Source organism: Notolabrus celidotus, chromosome 14 (assembly GCF_009762535.1).
Source record: "Notolabrus celidotus isolate fNotCel1 chromosome 14, fNotCel1.pri, whole genome shotgun sequence".
In the NCBI taxonomy this organism is placed as follows: domain Eukaryota; kingdom Metazoa; phylum Chordata; class Actinopteri; order Labriformes; family Labridae; genus Notolabrus; species Notolabrus celidotus.
The window spans coordinates 31,744,197-31,763,069 of NC_048285.1; the positions used below are offsets into that span (position 1 = coordinate 31,744,197).

General features: G+C 40.0%; 3 protein-coding genes across 3 annotated transcripts; 1 reads left to right on the top strand and 2 right to left on the bottom strand.

The window, feature by feature from the left end:
- Positions 1–1,139: 1,139 nt before the first annotated feature.
- LOC117825818 (solute carrier family 35 member F2-like) lies at positions 1,140–6,100 on the top strand. Its single transcript, XM_034701775.1, has 8 exons — positions 1,140–1,620; positions 2,629–2,804; positions 3,464–3,591; positions 3,892–4,051; positions 4,222–4,378; positions 4,462–4,514; positions 4,738–4,892; positions 5,656–6,100. Exons 1-8 carry the CDS (start codon positions 1,511–1,513, stop codon positions 5,998–6,000), a joined length of 1,284 nt encoding a protein of 427 aa, XP_034557666.1. The 5' UTR covers positions 1,140–1,510; the 3' UTR covers positions 6,001–6,100.
- Positions 6,028–10,719, bottom strand: LOC117825831 (rhomboid-related protein 4-like). Its single transcript, XM_034701791.1, has 6 exons — positions 10,635–10,719; positions 9,620–9,772; positions 9,089–9,380; positions 8,687–8,819; positions 8,299–8,387; positions 6,028–6,631 (listed from the first exon to the last, which is right to left on the bottom strand). The coding sequence occupies exons 2-6, from the start codon at positions 9,758–9,760 to the stop codon at positions 6,606–6,608; spliced, it is 681 nt and encodes a 226-aa protein (XP_034557682.1). The 5' UTR covers positions 9,761–9,772; positions 10,635–10,719; the 3' UTR covers positions 6,028–6,605.
- A 1,225-nt stretch (positions 10,720–11,944) lies between these two features.
- On the bottom strand, positions 11,945–17,137 carry LOC117825828 (rhomboid-related protein 4-like). The gene is made up of 7 exons (XM_034701788.1): positions 17,097–17,137; positions 16,131–16,283; positions 15,471–15,750; positions 14,998–15,130; positions 14,611–14,699; positions 14,017–14,070; positions 11,945–12,548 (listed from the first exon to the last, which is right to left on the bottom strand). Exons 2-7 carry the CDS (start codon positions 16,269–16,271, stop codon positions 12,442–12,444), a joined length of 804 nt encoding a protein of 267 aa, XP_034557679.1. The 5' UTR covers positions 16,272–16,283; positions 17,097–17,137; the 3' UTR covers positions 11,945–12,441.
- Positions 17,138–18,873: the final 1,736 nt, after the last annotated feature.

The window sequence follows — 18,873 nt, forward strand, 5'->3', positions numbered from 1 at the left end:
GCTCAGGATTAGGTCATGGTAGTTCTTTTATTATACAGTCTCTATGGGAAGTTCTCCCTGAAGGGTGTTTACTATCAGCTAAAATACAATAAGACTACAAGTTACATCTTTAAATTAATAATATTTGTAGTAAATACAAGACAGATACTTCTTGAAATTAATAACTAATAATAATAATAATAATGCTGGAAATAATACACTTTATTATCATTATAATTGTTTTTTTTAATCATTATTATAATGTGTTATTAATTTTCAATTAACTGGTCCGCTTGTATTTATTTTTTTTGTAATTCCTTTTTCTTTATTGTTTTCAAGAAAGTGCAAAAAAAAAAACTTAATAATAATAACAATAATAATTATTCATAGAATTTATATAGCGCTTTTCTAAGTACTCAAAGTCGCTTTACATAAGGTGAAAGTAAAAAATAAAACATATAAATAAAACAAAACAGGGACAGAGGTGGGGCGGGGGGAGAGGTCATGTGTTGTATGCTTTTTGGAGCAGGTAGGTCTTGAGGTGGTTTTTAAATGAGAGGAGAGAGTCAGAGTTGCGAATGTGTGGAGGGACAGAGTTCCAGAGAGTGGGGGCAATGACAAAAGAAAAACATAGCAATACCAAACCAATTATTTTTTTAAATATAGTAATATTTATTTATATAGCACTTTTCAAACAAGGTTACAAAGTGCTTTACAAATAAGAAAAAAACTAAAAGACAATAAGAGTGAATAAAAATAATAATAGAAATCAATAACCTGCAAGGAGGTGACAGCAAAAAGAAATGACAGAAAGGAAGTTAAAAAAAAAGTTAAGACAAGAGGTTAAGATAAAACAATGATGGAAGACTAAAAACAACAAAAGATTAAAACAATTCAAAGAATAAAAACCTGCCAGTGATACTGCCTGAAGACCATCTGATTTAAGTGTTTAGCTTTTTTACATGGGTTACAAATGACAGGAAAACAAAGAGGTTATTTGATTAATACACTGTGAGCTGCTGGTATGTTATTATAAGTGTTAATCATGTGTTTGCACTACAGATGTGGTATTAAATCACCTCAGTATGACCTGGAGCTGTGATTGTGCATCTATCCCTGCCCTTATTCCTTATGCAACTTTTGTCTTGTGATGTAGTTGAGTATTTCTATTCTTTCAAACAATAACCAGTGTTTGAATTAATGTACTTAGATCCATTTCATATAGAGGAACCCAGTGATGAAGCACCTCCAAGATGAGTTGTTATCTAATCACCAGCTGATAACAGATGAGAGTGAAATCAAGGAGATGCGCAGTGATGAGTCCTTTATACTTTTCTTTCATCAACTTCTCTTATCTTTAAGAAGCTGCCGGCTGTTAAACACATTATTCACACTCACACAGATAAGTCAAAGAGTAATCTTTGTCCTCTGACTTAGTTAATCATTCAGCTCCGAGTCTGTGAAAGTTGAGAAGTTAAAGCCTGTGACGGGTAAAACTCAGAGAGGATTCCTCCATCAGTCGGGTGACAACATGGACAATAAACCTGCAGAAGATACATTCAGGGACATAAGTAATGAAAACCAAAGCAGTGGACTCATGATGAGGATCAGGAAATTTAACGCCAAGGATGTTTTCACCTGGTGAGTAAACAGACAGAGTTATGAGGAAGAAATAAGTCAACTATTTTATATCAATGATGCCAAGCATAAGTCCTGCTGACACTTTTGCTCTTACCTAAGTGGAGGACTTGTTCTTTTAACAGAGTACTTTATATATTGGTTCTTTAATGTAAGCCAGAGATATGAGAGCTACTTCATCAGCAGTTTATACATCATAATCTGATTTAAAATGCACATTAAGTCATTTATGTTTGTGGAGAAGGTAACACTATTTAATGTGATTATTCAGCATGGCTGTGTTTGGTAGTTACTCGGTCTGTAGGGACTTATCAGGGTCAGTGCTTCAAGTCCTGGTATGGACCAAAGCATGGAAACTGCAACACGTTGGAGCAGTGCCAGTAAACTTCACAGGCGCTGCTGAGATGCCCTTGATTATGACACTTGACCTACAACTGCTTGGGACACTCTATCACATGCAGCCCCTTCACTCTGACATCACACCATTATTGCATGTTCATAGGATCCTGTGTGTGCATATGTGTGTGCATCCAAGACCTATGTGTGAGTAGTAAGGTCAATAATATAGTGAAACATCTAAGTTAAGGTTAATCTGATACATTTGTGTATAAGCGACTAAATTAAGAGATTGTCATTTTACCAGCTTGTGCTGTAAAAGTCATTCTGATGGTCTGAAAAAACAAAGAGGTCTGTTGTTATGAGGTTAAATGAGATATATAGAGGAGGACTATTTCACAAATAGATAAAACACTCAAACAGAGTAGTATTTGACATCTAAGGGAATATTTTCACCACCTTGTTAAGAGGAAGATGTGATTGTTTTGCCATATAACAGAAGCAGGTTCCTGTTTTTTAGTCCTTGTGCTCAGCTAGGTGTTTTAAATCTTCTCATTTAACCCCTTGCAGAAAAAGCGAATAAGCAGAATGCCACCTTCAATATGTCATCAAGAGTGTTTGAAGTGGATAATAGTAAAGAAAATTAACTTTTAAAGATGTGCTGCTCTCCCTCAGGCAGTTGGCCAGGACGTTGGCCATGGGTCAGGGCCTGGCTTGTCTCATCTGTGGGACGGCCGTCACCTCTCAGTACCTGGCCACAAACTTCCGTGTGAACACACCGATGCTGCAGAGCTTATTGAACTATGCTTTGCTTTTAGTCACCTACACCACCATGCTGATCTGCAGAACAGGTGAACACTCAGAGGCTCTTAACACCTGAGAGAAATGGAGTAATAATGAATGAATCTATTATGACTTATATATGTTTGAAAATAGGTCAGTGGTGGATTTTCTTTTGCTAAAAGTTTCTTTCTTTCTCTACAAATATGAGGCACTTGTATTTGAGCATGGGCACTTCAAGTTGCTTTATATGATCAGTCTATCAACAATTGCATACACTGAAAAATATATGGCATATTATGGATACAGTTTAATACTACTAACAGGCCTGTAAGATAGGTTAGTAGAGTTTATTCTGAAGATATTTCTAAGGACTTTGATTTAAGTAAAGATTATAATGAAGGGGGTTTTTTTATAGATTATGCCACAGCACCTAAATTTAAGTGTCTGACCAGTTCCTTTGGTAGGCATGCACAAAATGATCACTAAAGTTAAAGCCAAGACAATCATGGTTACAGATAATGAGACCAGGCAGCCATGTTTTTTTCTTAGTGGGGAAATTATTGTGCAGCTTTCCTAATAAATGAATGAATGAGCAGTGATGATGGACGCCGGCTCGTCTGCCCACAGAGACAAGCATTGATTGAGTCGTATCAAACTGTCCCCAGTCTTGGTGTTGAAACACAAATGTCATTACTGAAGTTCAGGGGTGTCCCCCTTTAAAACGCAGGGGATGGCAATATTTTACAGATTCTGAAGAGGCGGTGGTGGAAGTACCTTCTGCTGGGCCTGGTGGACGTGGAAGCCAACTACGCGGTGGTTAAAGCGTACCAGTACACCACCCTGACCAGTGTGCAGGTGGGTTCAGGTTGTGTTTATGTGTACACAATGAGATTGTACTAATTATATGAGATGTGTGTGAGTTTGCTTTAAGAGGAGGAACACGCTTTAATGCTTGAGAAGTTTTGTGTCAGGGATACTTTAATGTGTGATTCTATTTCTAAGCCCTTACTGACATATTAAAAAGCTGACATGTCTGTAAAGTTAAGTATCAGTGAGTCAGTGAGATGTTCGGAGGGGAATAAAACATGTATAATTCTGATTATTGATATTTGTGCTCATGTGTGAACATGGTTCTGGTTGTGTCTCTGTCTCCAGATGCTGGACTGCTTTGTGGTCCCAGTCTTGATGATACTGTCCCGGTGGGTTTTGAAGACACGCTACAGGCCAGTCCACTATGTAGGGGTCTGCATCTGTCTCCTCGGGGTGGGGGCCATGGTGGGGGCAGACCTGCTGTCTGAACGGGACCAGGGATCCAGTAAGACCTCATAAAGATCATCGTTTCAGATTTAACATTCATCACCTACTGCATACAAGATAGAGTAAACCTTTTATGACTGCCCAGAGTACAAACCCAACATCCCCATCAGCCTCATCTGGGATATTCTGACATTTGACCTCAGTTTTAATGAGTCTCTCTCTCCTCAGCCTCCAACATCCTGTTAGGAGACGGTTTGGTGCTGCTCAGTGCTACACTGTACGCCGTGTCTAATGTGTGTCAGGAATACACGGTGAAGAATCTGAGCAGAGAGGAGTTCCTGGGCATGGTGGGCCTGTTCGGCACAGTGATTAGCACTGCTCAGATGTAAGTGTGTTCATGTGAATCTGATTCCTATGACTCATTCAACATTACCGTGAATCTGTGATAACGTATTTCTCCTCACTCAGGGTGATTCTGGAGCGTAATGAAGTAGCTTCCATCCAGTGGAGCTGGGAAGTGGGTGAGTACTCATCTAACACAGACATGCTTGGTAGAGTGAGCATACAAGGAATATATTATGAATTATGAAGAGCCTGAGTCTTTATAATTTTAGGCTTGTTTGCCTGAAGAAAGATGGGAAATGTGGGGAGGAGAGGTGGAGGGAAGAAATGGAAATAATTTCTTGCCCTTTAGCAGTTGACTTGATATTCTGAACCAACATATGTGTGTGTCTGTCCTCTCAGGCCTCCTGTTCGCTGCCTTTGGGTTGTGCATGTACACTCTGTACAGCTGTATGCCCATCGTGATGAAGCTGAGCAGCGCCACCTCCGTCAACCTCTCCCTGCTCACCGCTGACCTCTTCAGCCTCTTCTGTGGGATCTTCCTCTTCCAGTACAAGGTGAGAGGACACACACACACACACAGACACACACACACACACACACACACACTGATAAGTCTTTCTGTCAGGAAACCCTATGAAAAGGTAATTATTGAGCCCTTTTGATTACTTAAGTATAAAGTTATGAACAGTTGTATTTATTTATTTACATTTTCCAGTGTGTAGAAGACAGGTGTTGGTTTGGTCATAGCAGCAGTAATTCACACACACACTCATATATATTCACGCTCATCCCTCATCTTTATCTCTGGGTCACAGTGACCTGATAGATTTGAACACAGCAGCAGCGATGAATGATTACAGGACCTGGTCTAAACCAGTCTAGTAAGGCTGAACCCTGGAATAGTAATTGAGCTGTAATCCTGTCAAGTTGTTTCACAGAGTTGTGATAGTGTTTACAGTCTGAATGACTTAGTGAAGATTCATTTGAGTCAATGCCAGCAGTCAAGTTTTTTGGGAAAGGGTGCACTATACCTGCGAGTTATCAGAGAGACACAGAACTGACTTTACCTCTTCAGGTGGACACAAACAGGACTGCACCTGAGAGTTAAAGTTGTCAACTAACAAGTCCATCATATCAGCTTCAAACTTAATGTTGGATATTGTTTGCAGCGTGTTTCTGCTGCCCCCAAGTGGCCAGAAAATCTTCATATGAGGTTCAATATTTCAAAAAGCAACATGTCAGCTGATTAATGTGATAACAGAATGAAGAGACCGGTGTGTTAATAATGAAACCTGTAAACTCTCTGTCTCACCTCAGTTCTCTGCACTCTACCTGGTCTCACTGGTGGTCATCCTCATTGGCTTCATCACCTTTAATGCTGTGCCAACACCACAACCTGCCCCCTCCTCTTCCTCCTCCTCATCCACCTGTGAGGAAGGATCCTACGACACCTCTGTGACCACTGATGAAGACATCACAAAGCAGGAAGTTTCAGTCGCCAATGAGAGCGAGGGAGAGAGGGACACCGAGAGGGAACGAGGGGGCAGAGAAAATGAAGAAGAGGATGTGAGGAAGAGGAAGAAAAGGAACGCTTTGGGGCCGACAAAGAGCCTTGAAGGAGGGGACGGTGATGTAACTGTTGGGCGCAGCACTAAAATGTGAACAGCAATAAGCTGTCAATATATCATGTTTTATATTTTTAACACATTTATTTATTGTTTTTATAAAATGGCAAACACTTGGATGTACAATACAGAAATTAATACGCAAAATACAAAAATAAAATAATTTAACAGTCATACAAATCTTGTCCTTGAAGTACGACTAAAGGAATGAGGCTGTTTTTTATTCTCATTATCTGTAGTATTTGTACTAATAGTAGTATTTAAGGCCTGTGTCCTCTAACTGAGGGATATATCTATTTAGTGTACAGAACCAAGCAGTCACCGAGAGAGTTCATGGTAGCATCACATTTTTACGGCAGCTGGGAAGTGCAAACATCCAGCAAGAAGTCCTTTGTACGGTTTCTCCACATGATGAAGCATCAACACACCATAAAGAAATGAATGAAAGTCAATATGAAACAAAAAGAAATAAAAACAAACTACCAACAACATCCAGAAGAAAACAAGGCATGACAATGACGAGGTAATGATGTAAGAATGATAACAATGTCTTCTCAGTCATTACGATCCCCTCCTGTCTTGGTCAGGGACTTGTCCAAACCTCCTCAGTCTCCTCTCCCTGAGCTCATCCTCAATGGGGTGTTAAACATCTCCACGCCAGGCTCGTCCTAAAAAACAAAATACAAAACCTAATTTGAGCTTTTTAAACTACATTCTGCTCTTGTTTGTAGTGATTTTAAACAGACTGAAGGTTTTATTCAGCAGTGGCTTCTATGAGCCGATGAATGTGATGAATGTTCAATCTTCGGCATGCTAGGTTTCTCTTGTCTGGTCCCACTGCAGCCTTACATTCAAACACATGTAGATAAAGTTTGATCCAACTACTGTTGATAGTGTGTACTTGTTTGGGTTTACTGTCAGTGCATGTGAACTTTGCAACAAGTCATCTGGTTAAATTTCTGTTGCTTCTTTAACTGGAAATGGTCGTTATTTGAAACAGAAGTACCTGAGAGAAAAACAGGAAGAGATAGACCACACAAGGTTTCATTACGTGCCAGTCTGAACGTCAAGTCCATTTAAAGCTAGGGTTGGTAGCAAGCTGCGACATCTGGTCTCAAAATATGAAGCCCATGGGGAAATGTTACAAATTGCAATTCATCGAGCATCCGCTTTAGGCTGGCTGCAGAAAAACCGGAAACACATACACACCCATTCAAAGAAGACGATCTTTACAGCATTAATAAACATGTTTACAGCCTGGTACAAAAGACGGCTTGGCTCTACGTAGTTAATCTCTCTATCGGCACACACTGTACGGGGGTGAATTTTTTTCTAACACGACGCTTCAGAAGATATTAAGATTACGAGTTTTTGCCCAAATAAGGACATGACTGACTTGACTGACAGGTGGGAACACAAATTTGTTGGCTAGGAGGCTCAAACTCCGCCTCTTTACGCCACACTCTGCCTGGTTGAGTTCAGCATTACCAATATGGCTGCCACCGTCGATTGGTTTCAAAACAGCTCTCAGGAACAGATGGGTGACATCACGGATACTACGTCCATTATTTATACAGTCTAGGGTTGGTAGTCACGGAAAACTAGCATGAATTTGAAAGTAGCATTTCCTCAGGACTCCGTCTAACCCCTCCCCCCCTCCCCTCGGAGCTCCTCCAAAACGACGCCCCCGCTCACATGCATGAGTGCCGCTGATTCGCGACCATATGATGGTGACTGATTCCAAACCGGTCCTCAGCATATTGTTTGTGTTTTGCACTACGTCACCTCATGTCTCACTCAGCGGTAAGAAAACACCAAAACATTCTCATAGTGAAAGTTAAAAACACAAACATGAAATGTACGCTTTGCAGGAGGCGGGCAGAACAGCAGGACAGGATTTGATTGGTTTCATAATTTAGCTCCTGATGGCAGGGATTGGTTGGGGTTTTCACAGGTTTACTCCGGCTGTATAGCGGCTTTTTTTTACCTCTTTTTAAAGAACACATCATGTGTTGATTACCATTGGAACAGAAAGATCATTTTAACAAGTATAACAAAAAGTGGATCTAAATCTGAACACCAACCCCAGCTTTAAAAAGCATCAGAAGAACACGAACGATGAGTAGATTAGTGTCTAATCTAAAATCTGGTTCTGGTGTGATGATTAGGTGTCCAATGTCTTTAGGTCTGTAAGTGTATCTGAGCTCTCAGCTGTAAAATACACTAGAACCAATGCTGATATATAAACTAGTGAAACCTGAACTGATCTGAAAATGATTCAGGAAGAAGAAACCTCGTTCACACAAACACCTTTGTGAGACAGAAACATACAGACCTGCACATGTCTTCATGATGGTCTCCAGTGGACCCTTAGTGTACAGCAGACCCACAAGGATGCCTGCCAGGTGGCCAATCAGAGAGGCCCTGAGGTAGAGCAGTGAAAAACACACATTACACAGCATATATGAATTACAAACTAAGACTAGACTGCACGTCCTGTGATTTATTATATTGTGTTTGATGTATTTGTTTGTTTCAGATGTTTTTTTTTCTGTGGCAATCACTTAATAAAAACTGACTCTGCACACTGACATCTATACGTTTACATCAAATACTCTGCATTTCAGTGTGAACACAAAACACAGTAAAATCTGTTTAGAATACGGATACTGTGTTGAACTGGGACTGCCCCCAGGATAATATCAGTTATAATGATGTCTCACTCTTTTTCAAATTGATGGACCACCACAAACACGACCCAGATAGCATAGCTTTTGGGCACAGGAACGGTATGTACGTAGACCACATCACCGGAGTGGTAGGTGATGCTGATCACAATCAGAGCAAAAAGGACTCCTACAAACAAAGTGAGAGAAGAAACAGAAAGACAGGGATGGATTTCATGAAAATGGGTGAAAAAAGATGAACTCAGTATCATCAAAACAGAGAGGGTGACACAACACATGAAACAGAAGGAAGGAGTGATTTATGAAACTTTTGTGGTTTTATTTCAAAAAACATTTTATAGAAATAAAAGCTTTCAACAACAACAACAACAACAACAACAACAACAACAACAACAACAACAACAACAACAAAAAGAGAACCACAACACTGGTTCATACCTGAGAAGCCAGCAGAACACCCGCCTGTCAATCCCTCAAGCAGCCCAGAGATATTGTTGAGTTGAGTCAGCCCCGCCTGCAGCAGCAGGTGCATCAGCCCTGTGAGCAGATAGAAGACACACAGCAGGTAAAAGAACCAGCCTCCACCCATACGCCGCTCATGACTGTTGCCGTCCACGAATAAACAAGTCATGTTTAAGAGAAGGTGCCTTAAACCAAGATGGTGCAGAGGGGCCAGGAAGAGGCGCCACCACTCTTTATTCGTGTAAACATGTTGGAGGTTCACACAAACCTGTAAAAAGAATAATACCAATTACTTTGAATGATTTTTACTTTTAAAAGAGTGTCCTTACAGTAAGGTGTTGATGCTATAATGCAAAGTAGAGTTACATATTTACATCAATTTTAATCGTTCTGCAAATATAGTTCCCATGAAATCATCTGCTCTACACCTCCTTCAAAGAGGAGGACTCTTTATCTCAGGATTGGTAGCAGTAGAGATGCTCTTAATTTAAAATGATGATGAATTACCTCCCCAAAAGGAGCAGCTGGGAACATGTAAAGACACACGTTTAAAGCCAGGACACACATGGTGACTGGGATGTTCTGAAATGCCTCATGAAAGAGGTTGATCACAAGTGACGGCAGATTTTGCCGTGGATTTCCCTGCATGTTGAAATCAACCTGTGAGAAAAGACAGATTCAAAACGAAAGAAAGTTAGGTTATGCAATTCTTGTGCAAGATGGAGACTTCAGTTATGGTCAGCCTTATTTCTAAAGAAAGAACTGTATGTAAGTAAATGCATCAAACTGAGGGGGGCTCAGTGAAGAGTGTTGGAACTTACTAAACCACTCATTCACTGAACAACATTTATTTATTTGCAAAGGTACAAGTGCTATTATTCTAATGGATGATTATTTTTACAGGTAAAAGAGGGTTGGGAGAATCAACACTGATAAAAGAATGATTAACACATGAATGCATGTCATTGTGATACAGTAATTAAACATATTATGGTAAGCCTGTAATTGTTCCTCAATAAAAGTTTTACTTTTCCATGTGTAAATTATCCAGGTCCCTTCCTCACCTCTTAAACACACAAACCTTTAACATGTTTAAACCTCTGGACCTCCAAGAGGAGAGATTTCCCTCTATCATGGCAAGTCATTCAGAATTGTGTTGGGATGAAATTTAGGCGGGCTCCGGACCCCTAAAAGGGTCTAAAAACGCCCATGACACCAAGTGTACCAACTCCACCATGTTTGAAAGAAGGCTATAAAGATCATATCAAGTACAGCTGTGCTTGTTTAAATCTAAGTTAGCAAAAAATGAAATGTTAAAAATGCTCACTTTTGTTCTTGAAAGAAATCTGTGCATTGAAAGGAGTGATATATCTGAGCTCTTATTCTTCCTTAATAGTTCCTATGATTCAAACAAAAAGCTGTTTCATACATGAGTTAGAAATGTTGACACTGTCAGGCTTCAGCACATCACAAGGTTTTATAATAAGTCTTTACAAAAGTCTACCTCCAGAAGTCTACTTACTCAGACCTGCCTGGTGATGAAGCTGCCTTTCTCTTGTTCAGAATGATCAGACTGAGCTGATCAAACTTTCAGGAAGTATATAGTACAGACCTTCCTCATCTGGTAACGTGCTCACAGAGAGACTCTGAAACAACACTGGGAATGCCCCTCAAATGTATAAAACATAAAAAGGAGCCTCCTTGATGCACCTTTATAAAACATAGAGAGGAAAATTCCCTCTGCTTTCCCTTACAGTCAACTCATTGTTTTTTTTACAGCGGTTTTTCACAGACTGAAGTCTCAAAATGCTTTACATTAAGAAATACCACAAACAGAAAGAAAAGAGTTCACCTGACAGTAATGTTTACCACACTATGTACTTTCCTCACAAATAGGGTCAGACTGGAACTGTTCTATTTCCTTCTTTGTGGGACGGAAACTCAACCTACTTATAATCTAACCCACTCATAATCTGAGCTTTCACTGACAGACTCTTTGATTCTGTTCTTGTTTTGCTCCTTCTTGCAAGAATAACTGAAACAAAGACACTCAGTGTTTTCCAGCCTTTTTATTGATACACTGACACACAAAAAAATCCCACAACAAGTCTGTGTTAGAAGTGAGATCTCACAGAGGGCCGTCCAGAGACATCAGTGGATCAGTGATGATAACCCTAACCCTAACCCTAACCCCTAACCCTAACCCTAACCCCTAACCCTAACCCTAACCCTAACCCCTAACCCTAACCCTAACCCTAACCCCTAACCCTAACCATAACCCTAACCATAACCCTAACCACAACCCTAACCCTAACCCTAACCCCTAACCCTAACCATAACCCTAACCATAACCCTAACCACAACCCTAACCCTAACCCTAACCCTAACCCTAACCATAACCCTAACCATAACCCTAACCACAACCCTAACCATAACCCTAACCCTGACCCTAACCACAACCCTAACCATAACCCTAACCCTAACCCTAACCCTAACCACAACCCTAACCCTAACCCTAACCCTAACCCTGACCCTGACCCTAACCCTAACCCTAACCCTAACCCTAACCCCTAACCCTAACCCTAACCATAACCCTAACCCTAACCCTAACCCTAACCCTAACCCTAACCACAACCCTAACCCTAACCACAACCCTAACCCTAACCCTGACCCTAACCCTAACCCTAACCATAACCCTAACCCTAACCCTAACCCTAACCCCTAACCCTAACCCTAACCCTAACCACAAGCCTAACCCCTAACCCTGACCCTAACCCCTAACCCTAAACCCTAACAAAAATGTGAACAGCAATAAGCTGTCAATATGTCATGTTTTATATTTTTAACACATTTATTTATTGTTTTTATAAAATGGCAAACACTTGGATGTACAATACAGAAATTAATACGCAAAATACAAAAATAAAATAATTTAACAGTCATACAAATCTTGTCCTTGATGTACGACTAAAGGAATGAGGCTGTTTTTTATTCTCATTATCTGTAGTATTTGTACTAATAGTAGTATTTAAAGCCTGTGTCCTCTAACTGAGGGAAATATCTATTTAGTGTACAGAACCAAGCAGTCATTCAGAGAGTTCATGGTAGCATCACATTTTTACAGCAGCTGGGAAGTGCAAACATCCCGCAAGAAGTCCTTTGTACGGTTTCTCCACATGATGAAGCATCAACACACCATAAAGAAATGAATGAAAGTCAATATGAAACAAAAAGAAATAAAAACAAACTACCAACAACATCCAGAAGAAAACAAGGCATGAAAATGACGAGGTAATGATGTAAGAATGATAACAATGTCTTCTCAGTCATTACGATCCCCTCCTGTCTTGGTCAGGGACTTGTCCAAACCTCCTCAGTCTCCTCTCCCTGAGCTCATCCTCAATGGGGTGTTGATAATCTCCACGCCAGGCTCGTCCTAAAAAACAAAATACAAAACCTAATTTGAGCTTTTTAAACTACATTCTGCTCTTGTTTGTAGTGATTTTAAACAGACTGAAGGTTTTATTCAGCAGTGGCTTCTATGAGCCGATGAATGTGATGAATGTTCAATCTTCGGCTTGCTAGGTTTCTCTCGTCTGGTCCCACTGCAGCCTTACACTCAAACACATGTAGATAAAGTTTGATCAAACTACTGTTGATAGTGTGTACTTGTTTGGGTTAGGGCTCTAACTCTGAAGAATGAAATCTCAACTTGAATCACAATTAAAAGACGTCTTTAGTGACACAAAATAATCTCAGACACTTCTTTAAAATGTGAATTTCTATACAACTTCTTGCACATCTTCCCAGAACTTGTATTAACATCAACTTGCAATAAGGGGGCGCAGGAGACATTTGGCTGTAGCAAGGTTTCTGCACACTTTGTGGAATCAAACTGAAGACTTTTTAAGACCAAAAAATAACAGCAGAAGAAATGATTGAAACAAATATGACATATTTGAAACACATTTATCCTAAGTTTCAAACCATATTTGCATATCTTGAGTGTCACTTAATATTTACTCCTGCAACAATCCATTCCCTGCACTTTTCATCTTGATGTCAACCTTTCTTAAAGGCTCTGTGAGGAGTTTTGAACTGGCTGAGAAACAGACTGAAAATGATACTGATGCCTCTTTATGACCTTCAATAGCAAACAAGACCATCAGCGACAACACTGACACCTTCTCTGTTGTCATTTTTAATGCCTGAAACCACCGTGAGGGGTAGGTGTCAGACCACATGATGGACATCTTGCTTCAGGAACAACCTTTATTTGACTGTTTTCATGGAAAATAATCACATTGCCTGATAAAGTTGACTGTTAAAAGACAACAGGATGAGGTTCTTCTTGAAAACACGACATTTGCATGTAAAGGACAAGATGAGAGGTATTACTTTGTCCACAAGGGGGCGCCAGAACCGATACAAAACAAAAATTCCTCACAGCAGCTTTAAATTTGCACAATCTTATTTTCTCTCTTTTGCTCTCTTCTGTTCGTGGTCTGTGAATGCAAATGCAGAAAGCTGCCATGATTGTTGTATTTGTCATGTGGACATGCAAAAACAAAAAGTAATGATTTCATATTATGCTTTGTCGACAGTGTTGATTGTGTTATGTACTCAGACATGTCTCAGATCTGTCCGATTTACAGTTAAGACCTCTCACAAGATCAACAAGACTTTCTAAGACTCTTTATAACTTTAAATTGAACATTTTAGACTTCCGAAGGCTTTTCAAGGATTGGCAGAATATTGGGATTCAAATTTAGATCTGTCATCATTGTACCCATTTTCAGTATTGGGACATTTCTGCCTCTGGAGCCCGCTCAGTGGACGTTATAGAAGCAGAAGCTGCAGAGTGGTAAGTGAATAACGGTTATTATTTAAAGTCTGTATCATACCTGAGATGTAGTCAGAAAGTATGCACGTAAAAGTTCCATCCGAAGACACCCAACCTGATGGAGAAAAAGGGGAATGCAGTATTATTGACAGATGTTTCAGTTACCCTATATGGCCATAAGTCAGTGGGCACCACCATCATTTATTCCACATTTCATAGATGAACAGTGACATTTTAAAGTAGGTCACAAGGAGCTCAGAGACTTTAACGGTTGTACTGTCAGTGTGTGTGGTTACATTTCTGTTTTCTGTTGCTTCTTTAACTGGAAATGGTCGTTATTGAAGCAGAAGGGCCGTTAGAAACAAAAGCTCAGCACAGAAGAGGAAGCCAACGTGGTTTCAGTATGTGCAAATCTGAACGTCAGAAGAACACAAATGATGAGCAGATTAGTGTCTACTAAAAGCTCTGTTAAAAGGTGTGATGAGCAGGTGTCCAATGTCTTTAGGTCTGTAGTGTATCTGAGCTCTCAGTAGCTCCAAAATACACTCAAACTGTTGCTGATATATAAACGTGTGAACTGAACTGATCTGAAAATGATTCAGGAAGAAGAAACCTCGTTCACACAAGCACCTTTGTGAGACAGAAACATACAGACCTGCACATGTCTTCATGATGGTCTCCAGCGGACCCTTAGTGTACAGCAGACCCACAAGGATGCCTGCCAGGTGGCCAATCAGAGAGGCCCTGAGGTAGAGCAGTGAAAAACACACATTACACAGCATATATGAATTACAAACTAAGACTAGACTGCACATCCTGTGATTTATTATATTGTGTTTGCTAGTTTGTTTGTTTCAGATGTTTTTTTTTTCCGTGACAATCACTTAATAAAAACTGACTCTGCACACTGACATCTATACGTTTACATCAAATACTCTGCATTCCAGTGTGAACACAAAACACAGTAAAATCTGTTTAGAATATGGATACTGTGTTGAACTGGGACTGCCCCCAGGATAATATCAGTTATAATGGGTCTCACTTTGCATTAGACCGATGGGCCACCACAAGCAACATCCAGATAGCACAGCTTTTGGGCACAGGAACGGTATGTACGTAGACCACATCACCGGAGTGGTAGGTGATATTGACCACGCTCAGAGCAAAAAGGACTCCTACAAACAAAGTGAGAGAAGAAACAAAAAGACAGGGATTGATTTCATGAAAATGGGTGAAAAAAAGATGAAGTCAGTATCATCAAAACAGAGAGGGTGACACTACACATGAAACAGAAGGAAAGAAAATGAAATGACAGAGAAAAATCAGCTATTCTTAACTTTAATGCATACAGGGGGGAAGTGCAAAGCTTTTTCTGGTGTGTGTGATTTATGAAACTTTTGTGGTTTTATTTCAAAAAACATTTTATAGAAATAAAAGCTTACAACAACAACAACAACAACAACAACAACAACAACAACAACAACACAAAAAGAGAACCACAGCACTGGTTCATACCTGAGAAGCCAACAGAACACCCGACTGTCAATTCCACAAGCAAGTTGAGTCGAGTCAGCACCGCCTGCAGCAGCAGGTGCATCAGCCCTGTGAGCAGATAGAAGACACACAGCAGGTAAAAGAACCAGCCTCCACCCATACGCTGCTCCAGACTCTTGCCTTCCATGAGTAAAGAAAGCATGTTGAAGAAAAGGTGCCTTAGATCAAGATGATGCAGAGGGGCCAGGAAGAGGCGCCACCACTCTTTGTTAGTGTAAACAAACCAGAGGTTCACACAAACCTGTAAAAAGAGTAAAACCAATTACTTTGAGGGATTTTTACTTTTAAAAGAGTGTCCTTACAGTAAGGTGTTGATGCTATAATGCAAAGTAGAGTTACATATTTTGACATCAATTTTAATCGTTCTGCAAATATAGTTATCACTTCCTTAATCGTCCATCATTAAGAAAGCTACATCCACTTAACTAAGAACTGAGACTGGAAACAAGAGGAAACAGGTACTCATTATTCAGGACCAATTCCAGACAAAAGGCAAGTGGCCTCCAAACAGCTCTGGTCCCATGAAATCATCTGCTCTACACCTCCTTTAAAGAGGAGGACTCTTTATCTCAGGATTGGTAGCAGTAGAGATACTCTTAATTTAAAATGATGATGAATTACCTCCCATAAAGGAGCAGCTGGGAACGTGTAAAGACACACATTTAAAGCCAGGACACACATGGTGACTGGGATGTTCTGAAATGCCTCATGAAAGAGGTTGATCACAAGTGACGGCAGATCTGGCCGTGGATTTCCCTGCATGTTGAAATCAACCTGTGAGAAAAGACAGATTAAAAACGAAAGAAAGTTAGGTTATGCAATTCTTGTGCAAGATGGAGACTTCAGTTATGGTCAGCCTGGCTCAGTAAAGAGTGTTGGAACTTACTTAACCACTCATTCACTGAACAACATTTATTTATTTGCAAAGGTACAAGTGCTATTATTCTAATGGATGATTATTTTTACAGGTAAAAGAGGGTTGGGAGAATCAACACTGATAAAAGAATGATTAACACATGAATGCCTGTCATTGTGATACAGTAATTAAACATATTATGGTAAGCCTGTAATTGTTCCTAAATAAAAGTTTTATTTTTCCATGTGTAAATTATCTAGGTCCCTTCCTCACCTCTTAAACACACCAACCTTTAACATTTTTAAACCTCTGGACCTCCAAGAGGAGAGATTTCCCTCTGTCATGGCAAGTCATTCAGAATTGTGTTGGGATGAAATTTAGGCGGGCTCCGGACCCCTAAAAGGGTCTAAAAACGCCCATGACACCAAGTGTACCAACTCCACCATGTTTGAAAGAAGGCTATAAAGATCATATCAAGTACAGCTGTGCTTGTTTAAATCTAAGTTAGCAAAAAAGGAAATGTTAAAAATGCTCACTTTTGTTCTTGAAAGAAATCTGTGCACTGAAAGGAGTGATATATCTGAGCTCTTATTCTTCCTTAATAGTTCCTATGATTCAAACAAAAAGCAGTTTCATACATGAGTTAGAAATGTTGACACTGTCAGGCTTCAGCACATCACAAGGTTTTATAATAAGTCTGTACAAAAGTCTACCTCCAGAAGTCTACTTACTCAGACCTGCCTGGTGATGAAGCTGCCTTTCTCTTGTTCAGAGTAATCAGACTGAGCTGATCAAACTTTCAGGAAGTATATAGTACAGACCTTCCTCATCTAGTAACGTGCTCACAGAGATACTCTGAAACAACACTGGGAATGCCCCTCAAATGTATAAAACATAAAAAGGAGCCTCCTTGATGCACCTTTATAAAACATAGAGAGGAAAATTCCCTCTGCTTTCCCTTACAGTCAACACATTGTTTTTTTTACAGCAGTTTTCACAGACTGAAGTCTCAAAATGCTTTACATTAAGAAATACCACAAACAGAAAGAAAAGAGTTCACCTGACAGTAAAGTTTACCACACTATGTACTTTCCTCACAAATAGGGTCAGCCTGGAACTGTTCTATTTCCTTCTTGGTGGGACGGAAACTCAACCTACTTATAATCTAACCCACTCATAATCTGAGCTTTCACTGACAGACTCTTTGATTCTGTTCTTGTTTTGCTCCTTCTTGAAAGAATAACTGAAACAAAGACACTCAGTGTTTTCCAGCCTTTTATTGATACACTGAAACACAAAAAAATCCCACAACAAGTCTGTGTTAGAAGTGAGATCTCACAGAGGGCCGTCCAGAGACATCAGTGGATCAGTGATTTGGCCGTCCAGGACTGAGAGAGTCCTACCTCAAGCTTCACTGTCTTGGGAGACAAGAGGACTGATCACAGTCACACACTGGGATCCAGTCTCAAGATGACCTATATCACATAGTGCCATGTTACCTCTCTACAACACTCACTCCCAACATGCAGCAGGCCTGTCTCTAAAAGTAGTATGGGAGGTAAAACAGCATGATGCATTCTCATGTTTGATTGTTGATGCTGTAGTTTGAATCTTAATGAATTACTATGCTTGGTGTTTGTTCAAACATGTTTTAAATGCTGATTGATTAATGAATAATCAAAAGGAGTGTATTTGTAATCATATGCTTTATTATGACTCATAAGTGTTATTTCACCTTGAGTTCACCAGATGGTTAAAAGTTCACGAGACACTGTGCTTTCATTAGTTGTTGTGCTGAGATTTAAACGTGTCCTGTGGTTAACCATTTCCGTTCTGTTGATTGAAACCGTCACTCAGATTTCACAGATAGATTCTGTTTCATGACTTCCTGATGTTGAGATTCAAAAAAATAAATAAATGTAATCAGATGAAGATGGCGGTAGGTTTGGTTTCACTGCCCTCTAGTGGTCGCAGTGGGGAACTAGACAGTGATACATTTGTCAATTTAGCATCATTACCATAGACTGTATATAAAATGGATGTCATCTCGCTCGGCTCAGAGTGAGGCCGCCACAAAAACTGCTCCCCCTAGTGGCTGGTTGCAGTATAGGTCAAAAACTCTGTCTCCTGCAGTCAAACTGTAAAAAATGAATGTATGAATGTCTCTCACATCCGTATGCTGTGGTGATATGTAGTTATTATTTGACTGTTTTGTGTTAAAGGCCTCTTTGTTCTGAAAAGTTTCTTTTTCGTTAGTTATTAGAGGTTTAAAAAACTGGGGTTTGACATCCGGGTTTGCTTTGATTGACAGCTGCCTTAGAGAGAAACTCCGTAGGACCTTGGGACAGTACGCTGTAGGGCGGAGCTCGTTACCGTGGCAACACAGAAATTGTGTTTTATGGCTGCGCATTCGAACTGGGTTTTTTTGGCTTCAAAACCGTATAATGGGAAAAGGCAGAGCAACACTGTCCATGGTCCCGAGCCACACTTTGGGAACCCCTGAAATAA

Bases quoted from the DNA above. Each gene is read 5' to 3' on its own strand.
- LOC117825818 (XM_034701775.1), top strand. From the start codon at position 1,511: ATGGACAATAAACCTGCAGAAGATACATTCAGGGACATAAGTAATGAA. The intron at 4,052-4,221 runs GTAAGACCTCAT...CTCTCTCCTCAG, and splicing joins TGAACGGGACCAGGGATCCA to CCTCCAACATCCTGTTAGGA. The intron at 4,515-4,737 runs GTGAGTACTCAT...CTGTCCTCTCAG, and splicing joins CCAGTGGAGCTGGGAAGTGG to GCCTCCTGTTCGCTGCCTTT.
- LOC117825828 (XM_034701788.1), bottom strand. From the start codon at position 16,271: ATGCAGGGAAATCCACGGCCAGATCTGCCGTCACTTGTGATCAACCTC. The intron at 15,751-16,130 runs GTAATTCATCAT...CTCTTTTTACAG, and splicing joins CAGCTGCTCCTTTATGGGAG to GTTTGTGTGAACCTCTGGTT. The intron at 15,131-15,470 runs GTATGAACCAGT...CTTTGTTTGTAG, and splicing joins GTGTTCTGTTGGCTTCTCAG to GAGTCCTTTTTGCTCTGAGC.
- LOC117825831 (XM_034701791.1), bottom strand. From the start codon at position 9,760: ATGCAGGGAAATCCACGGCAAAATCTGCCGTCACTTGTGATCAACCTC. The intron at 8,820-9,088 runs GTATGAACCAGT...CTTTGTTTGTAG, and splicing joins GTGTTCTGCTGGCTTCTCAG to GAGTCCTTTTTGCTCTGATT. The intron at 8,388-8,686 runs GTGAGACATCAT...GCTCTACCTCAG, and splicing joins GTCCATCAATTTGAAAAAGA to GGCCTCTCTGATTGGCCACC.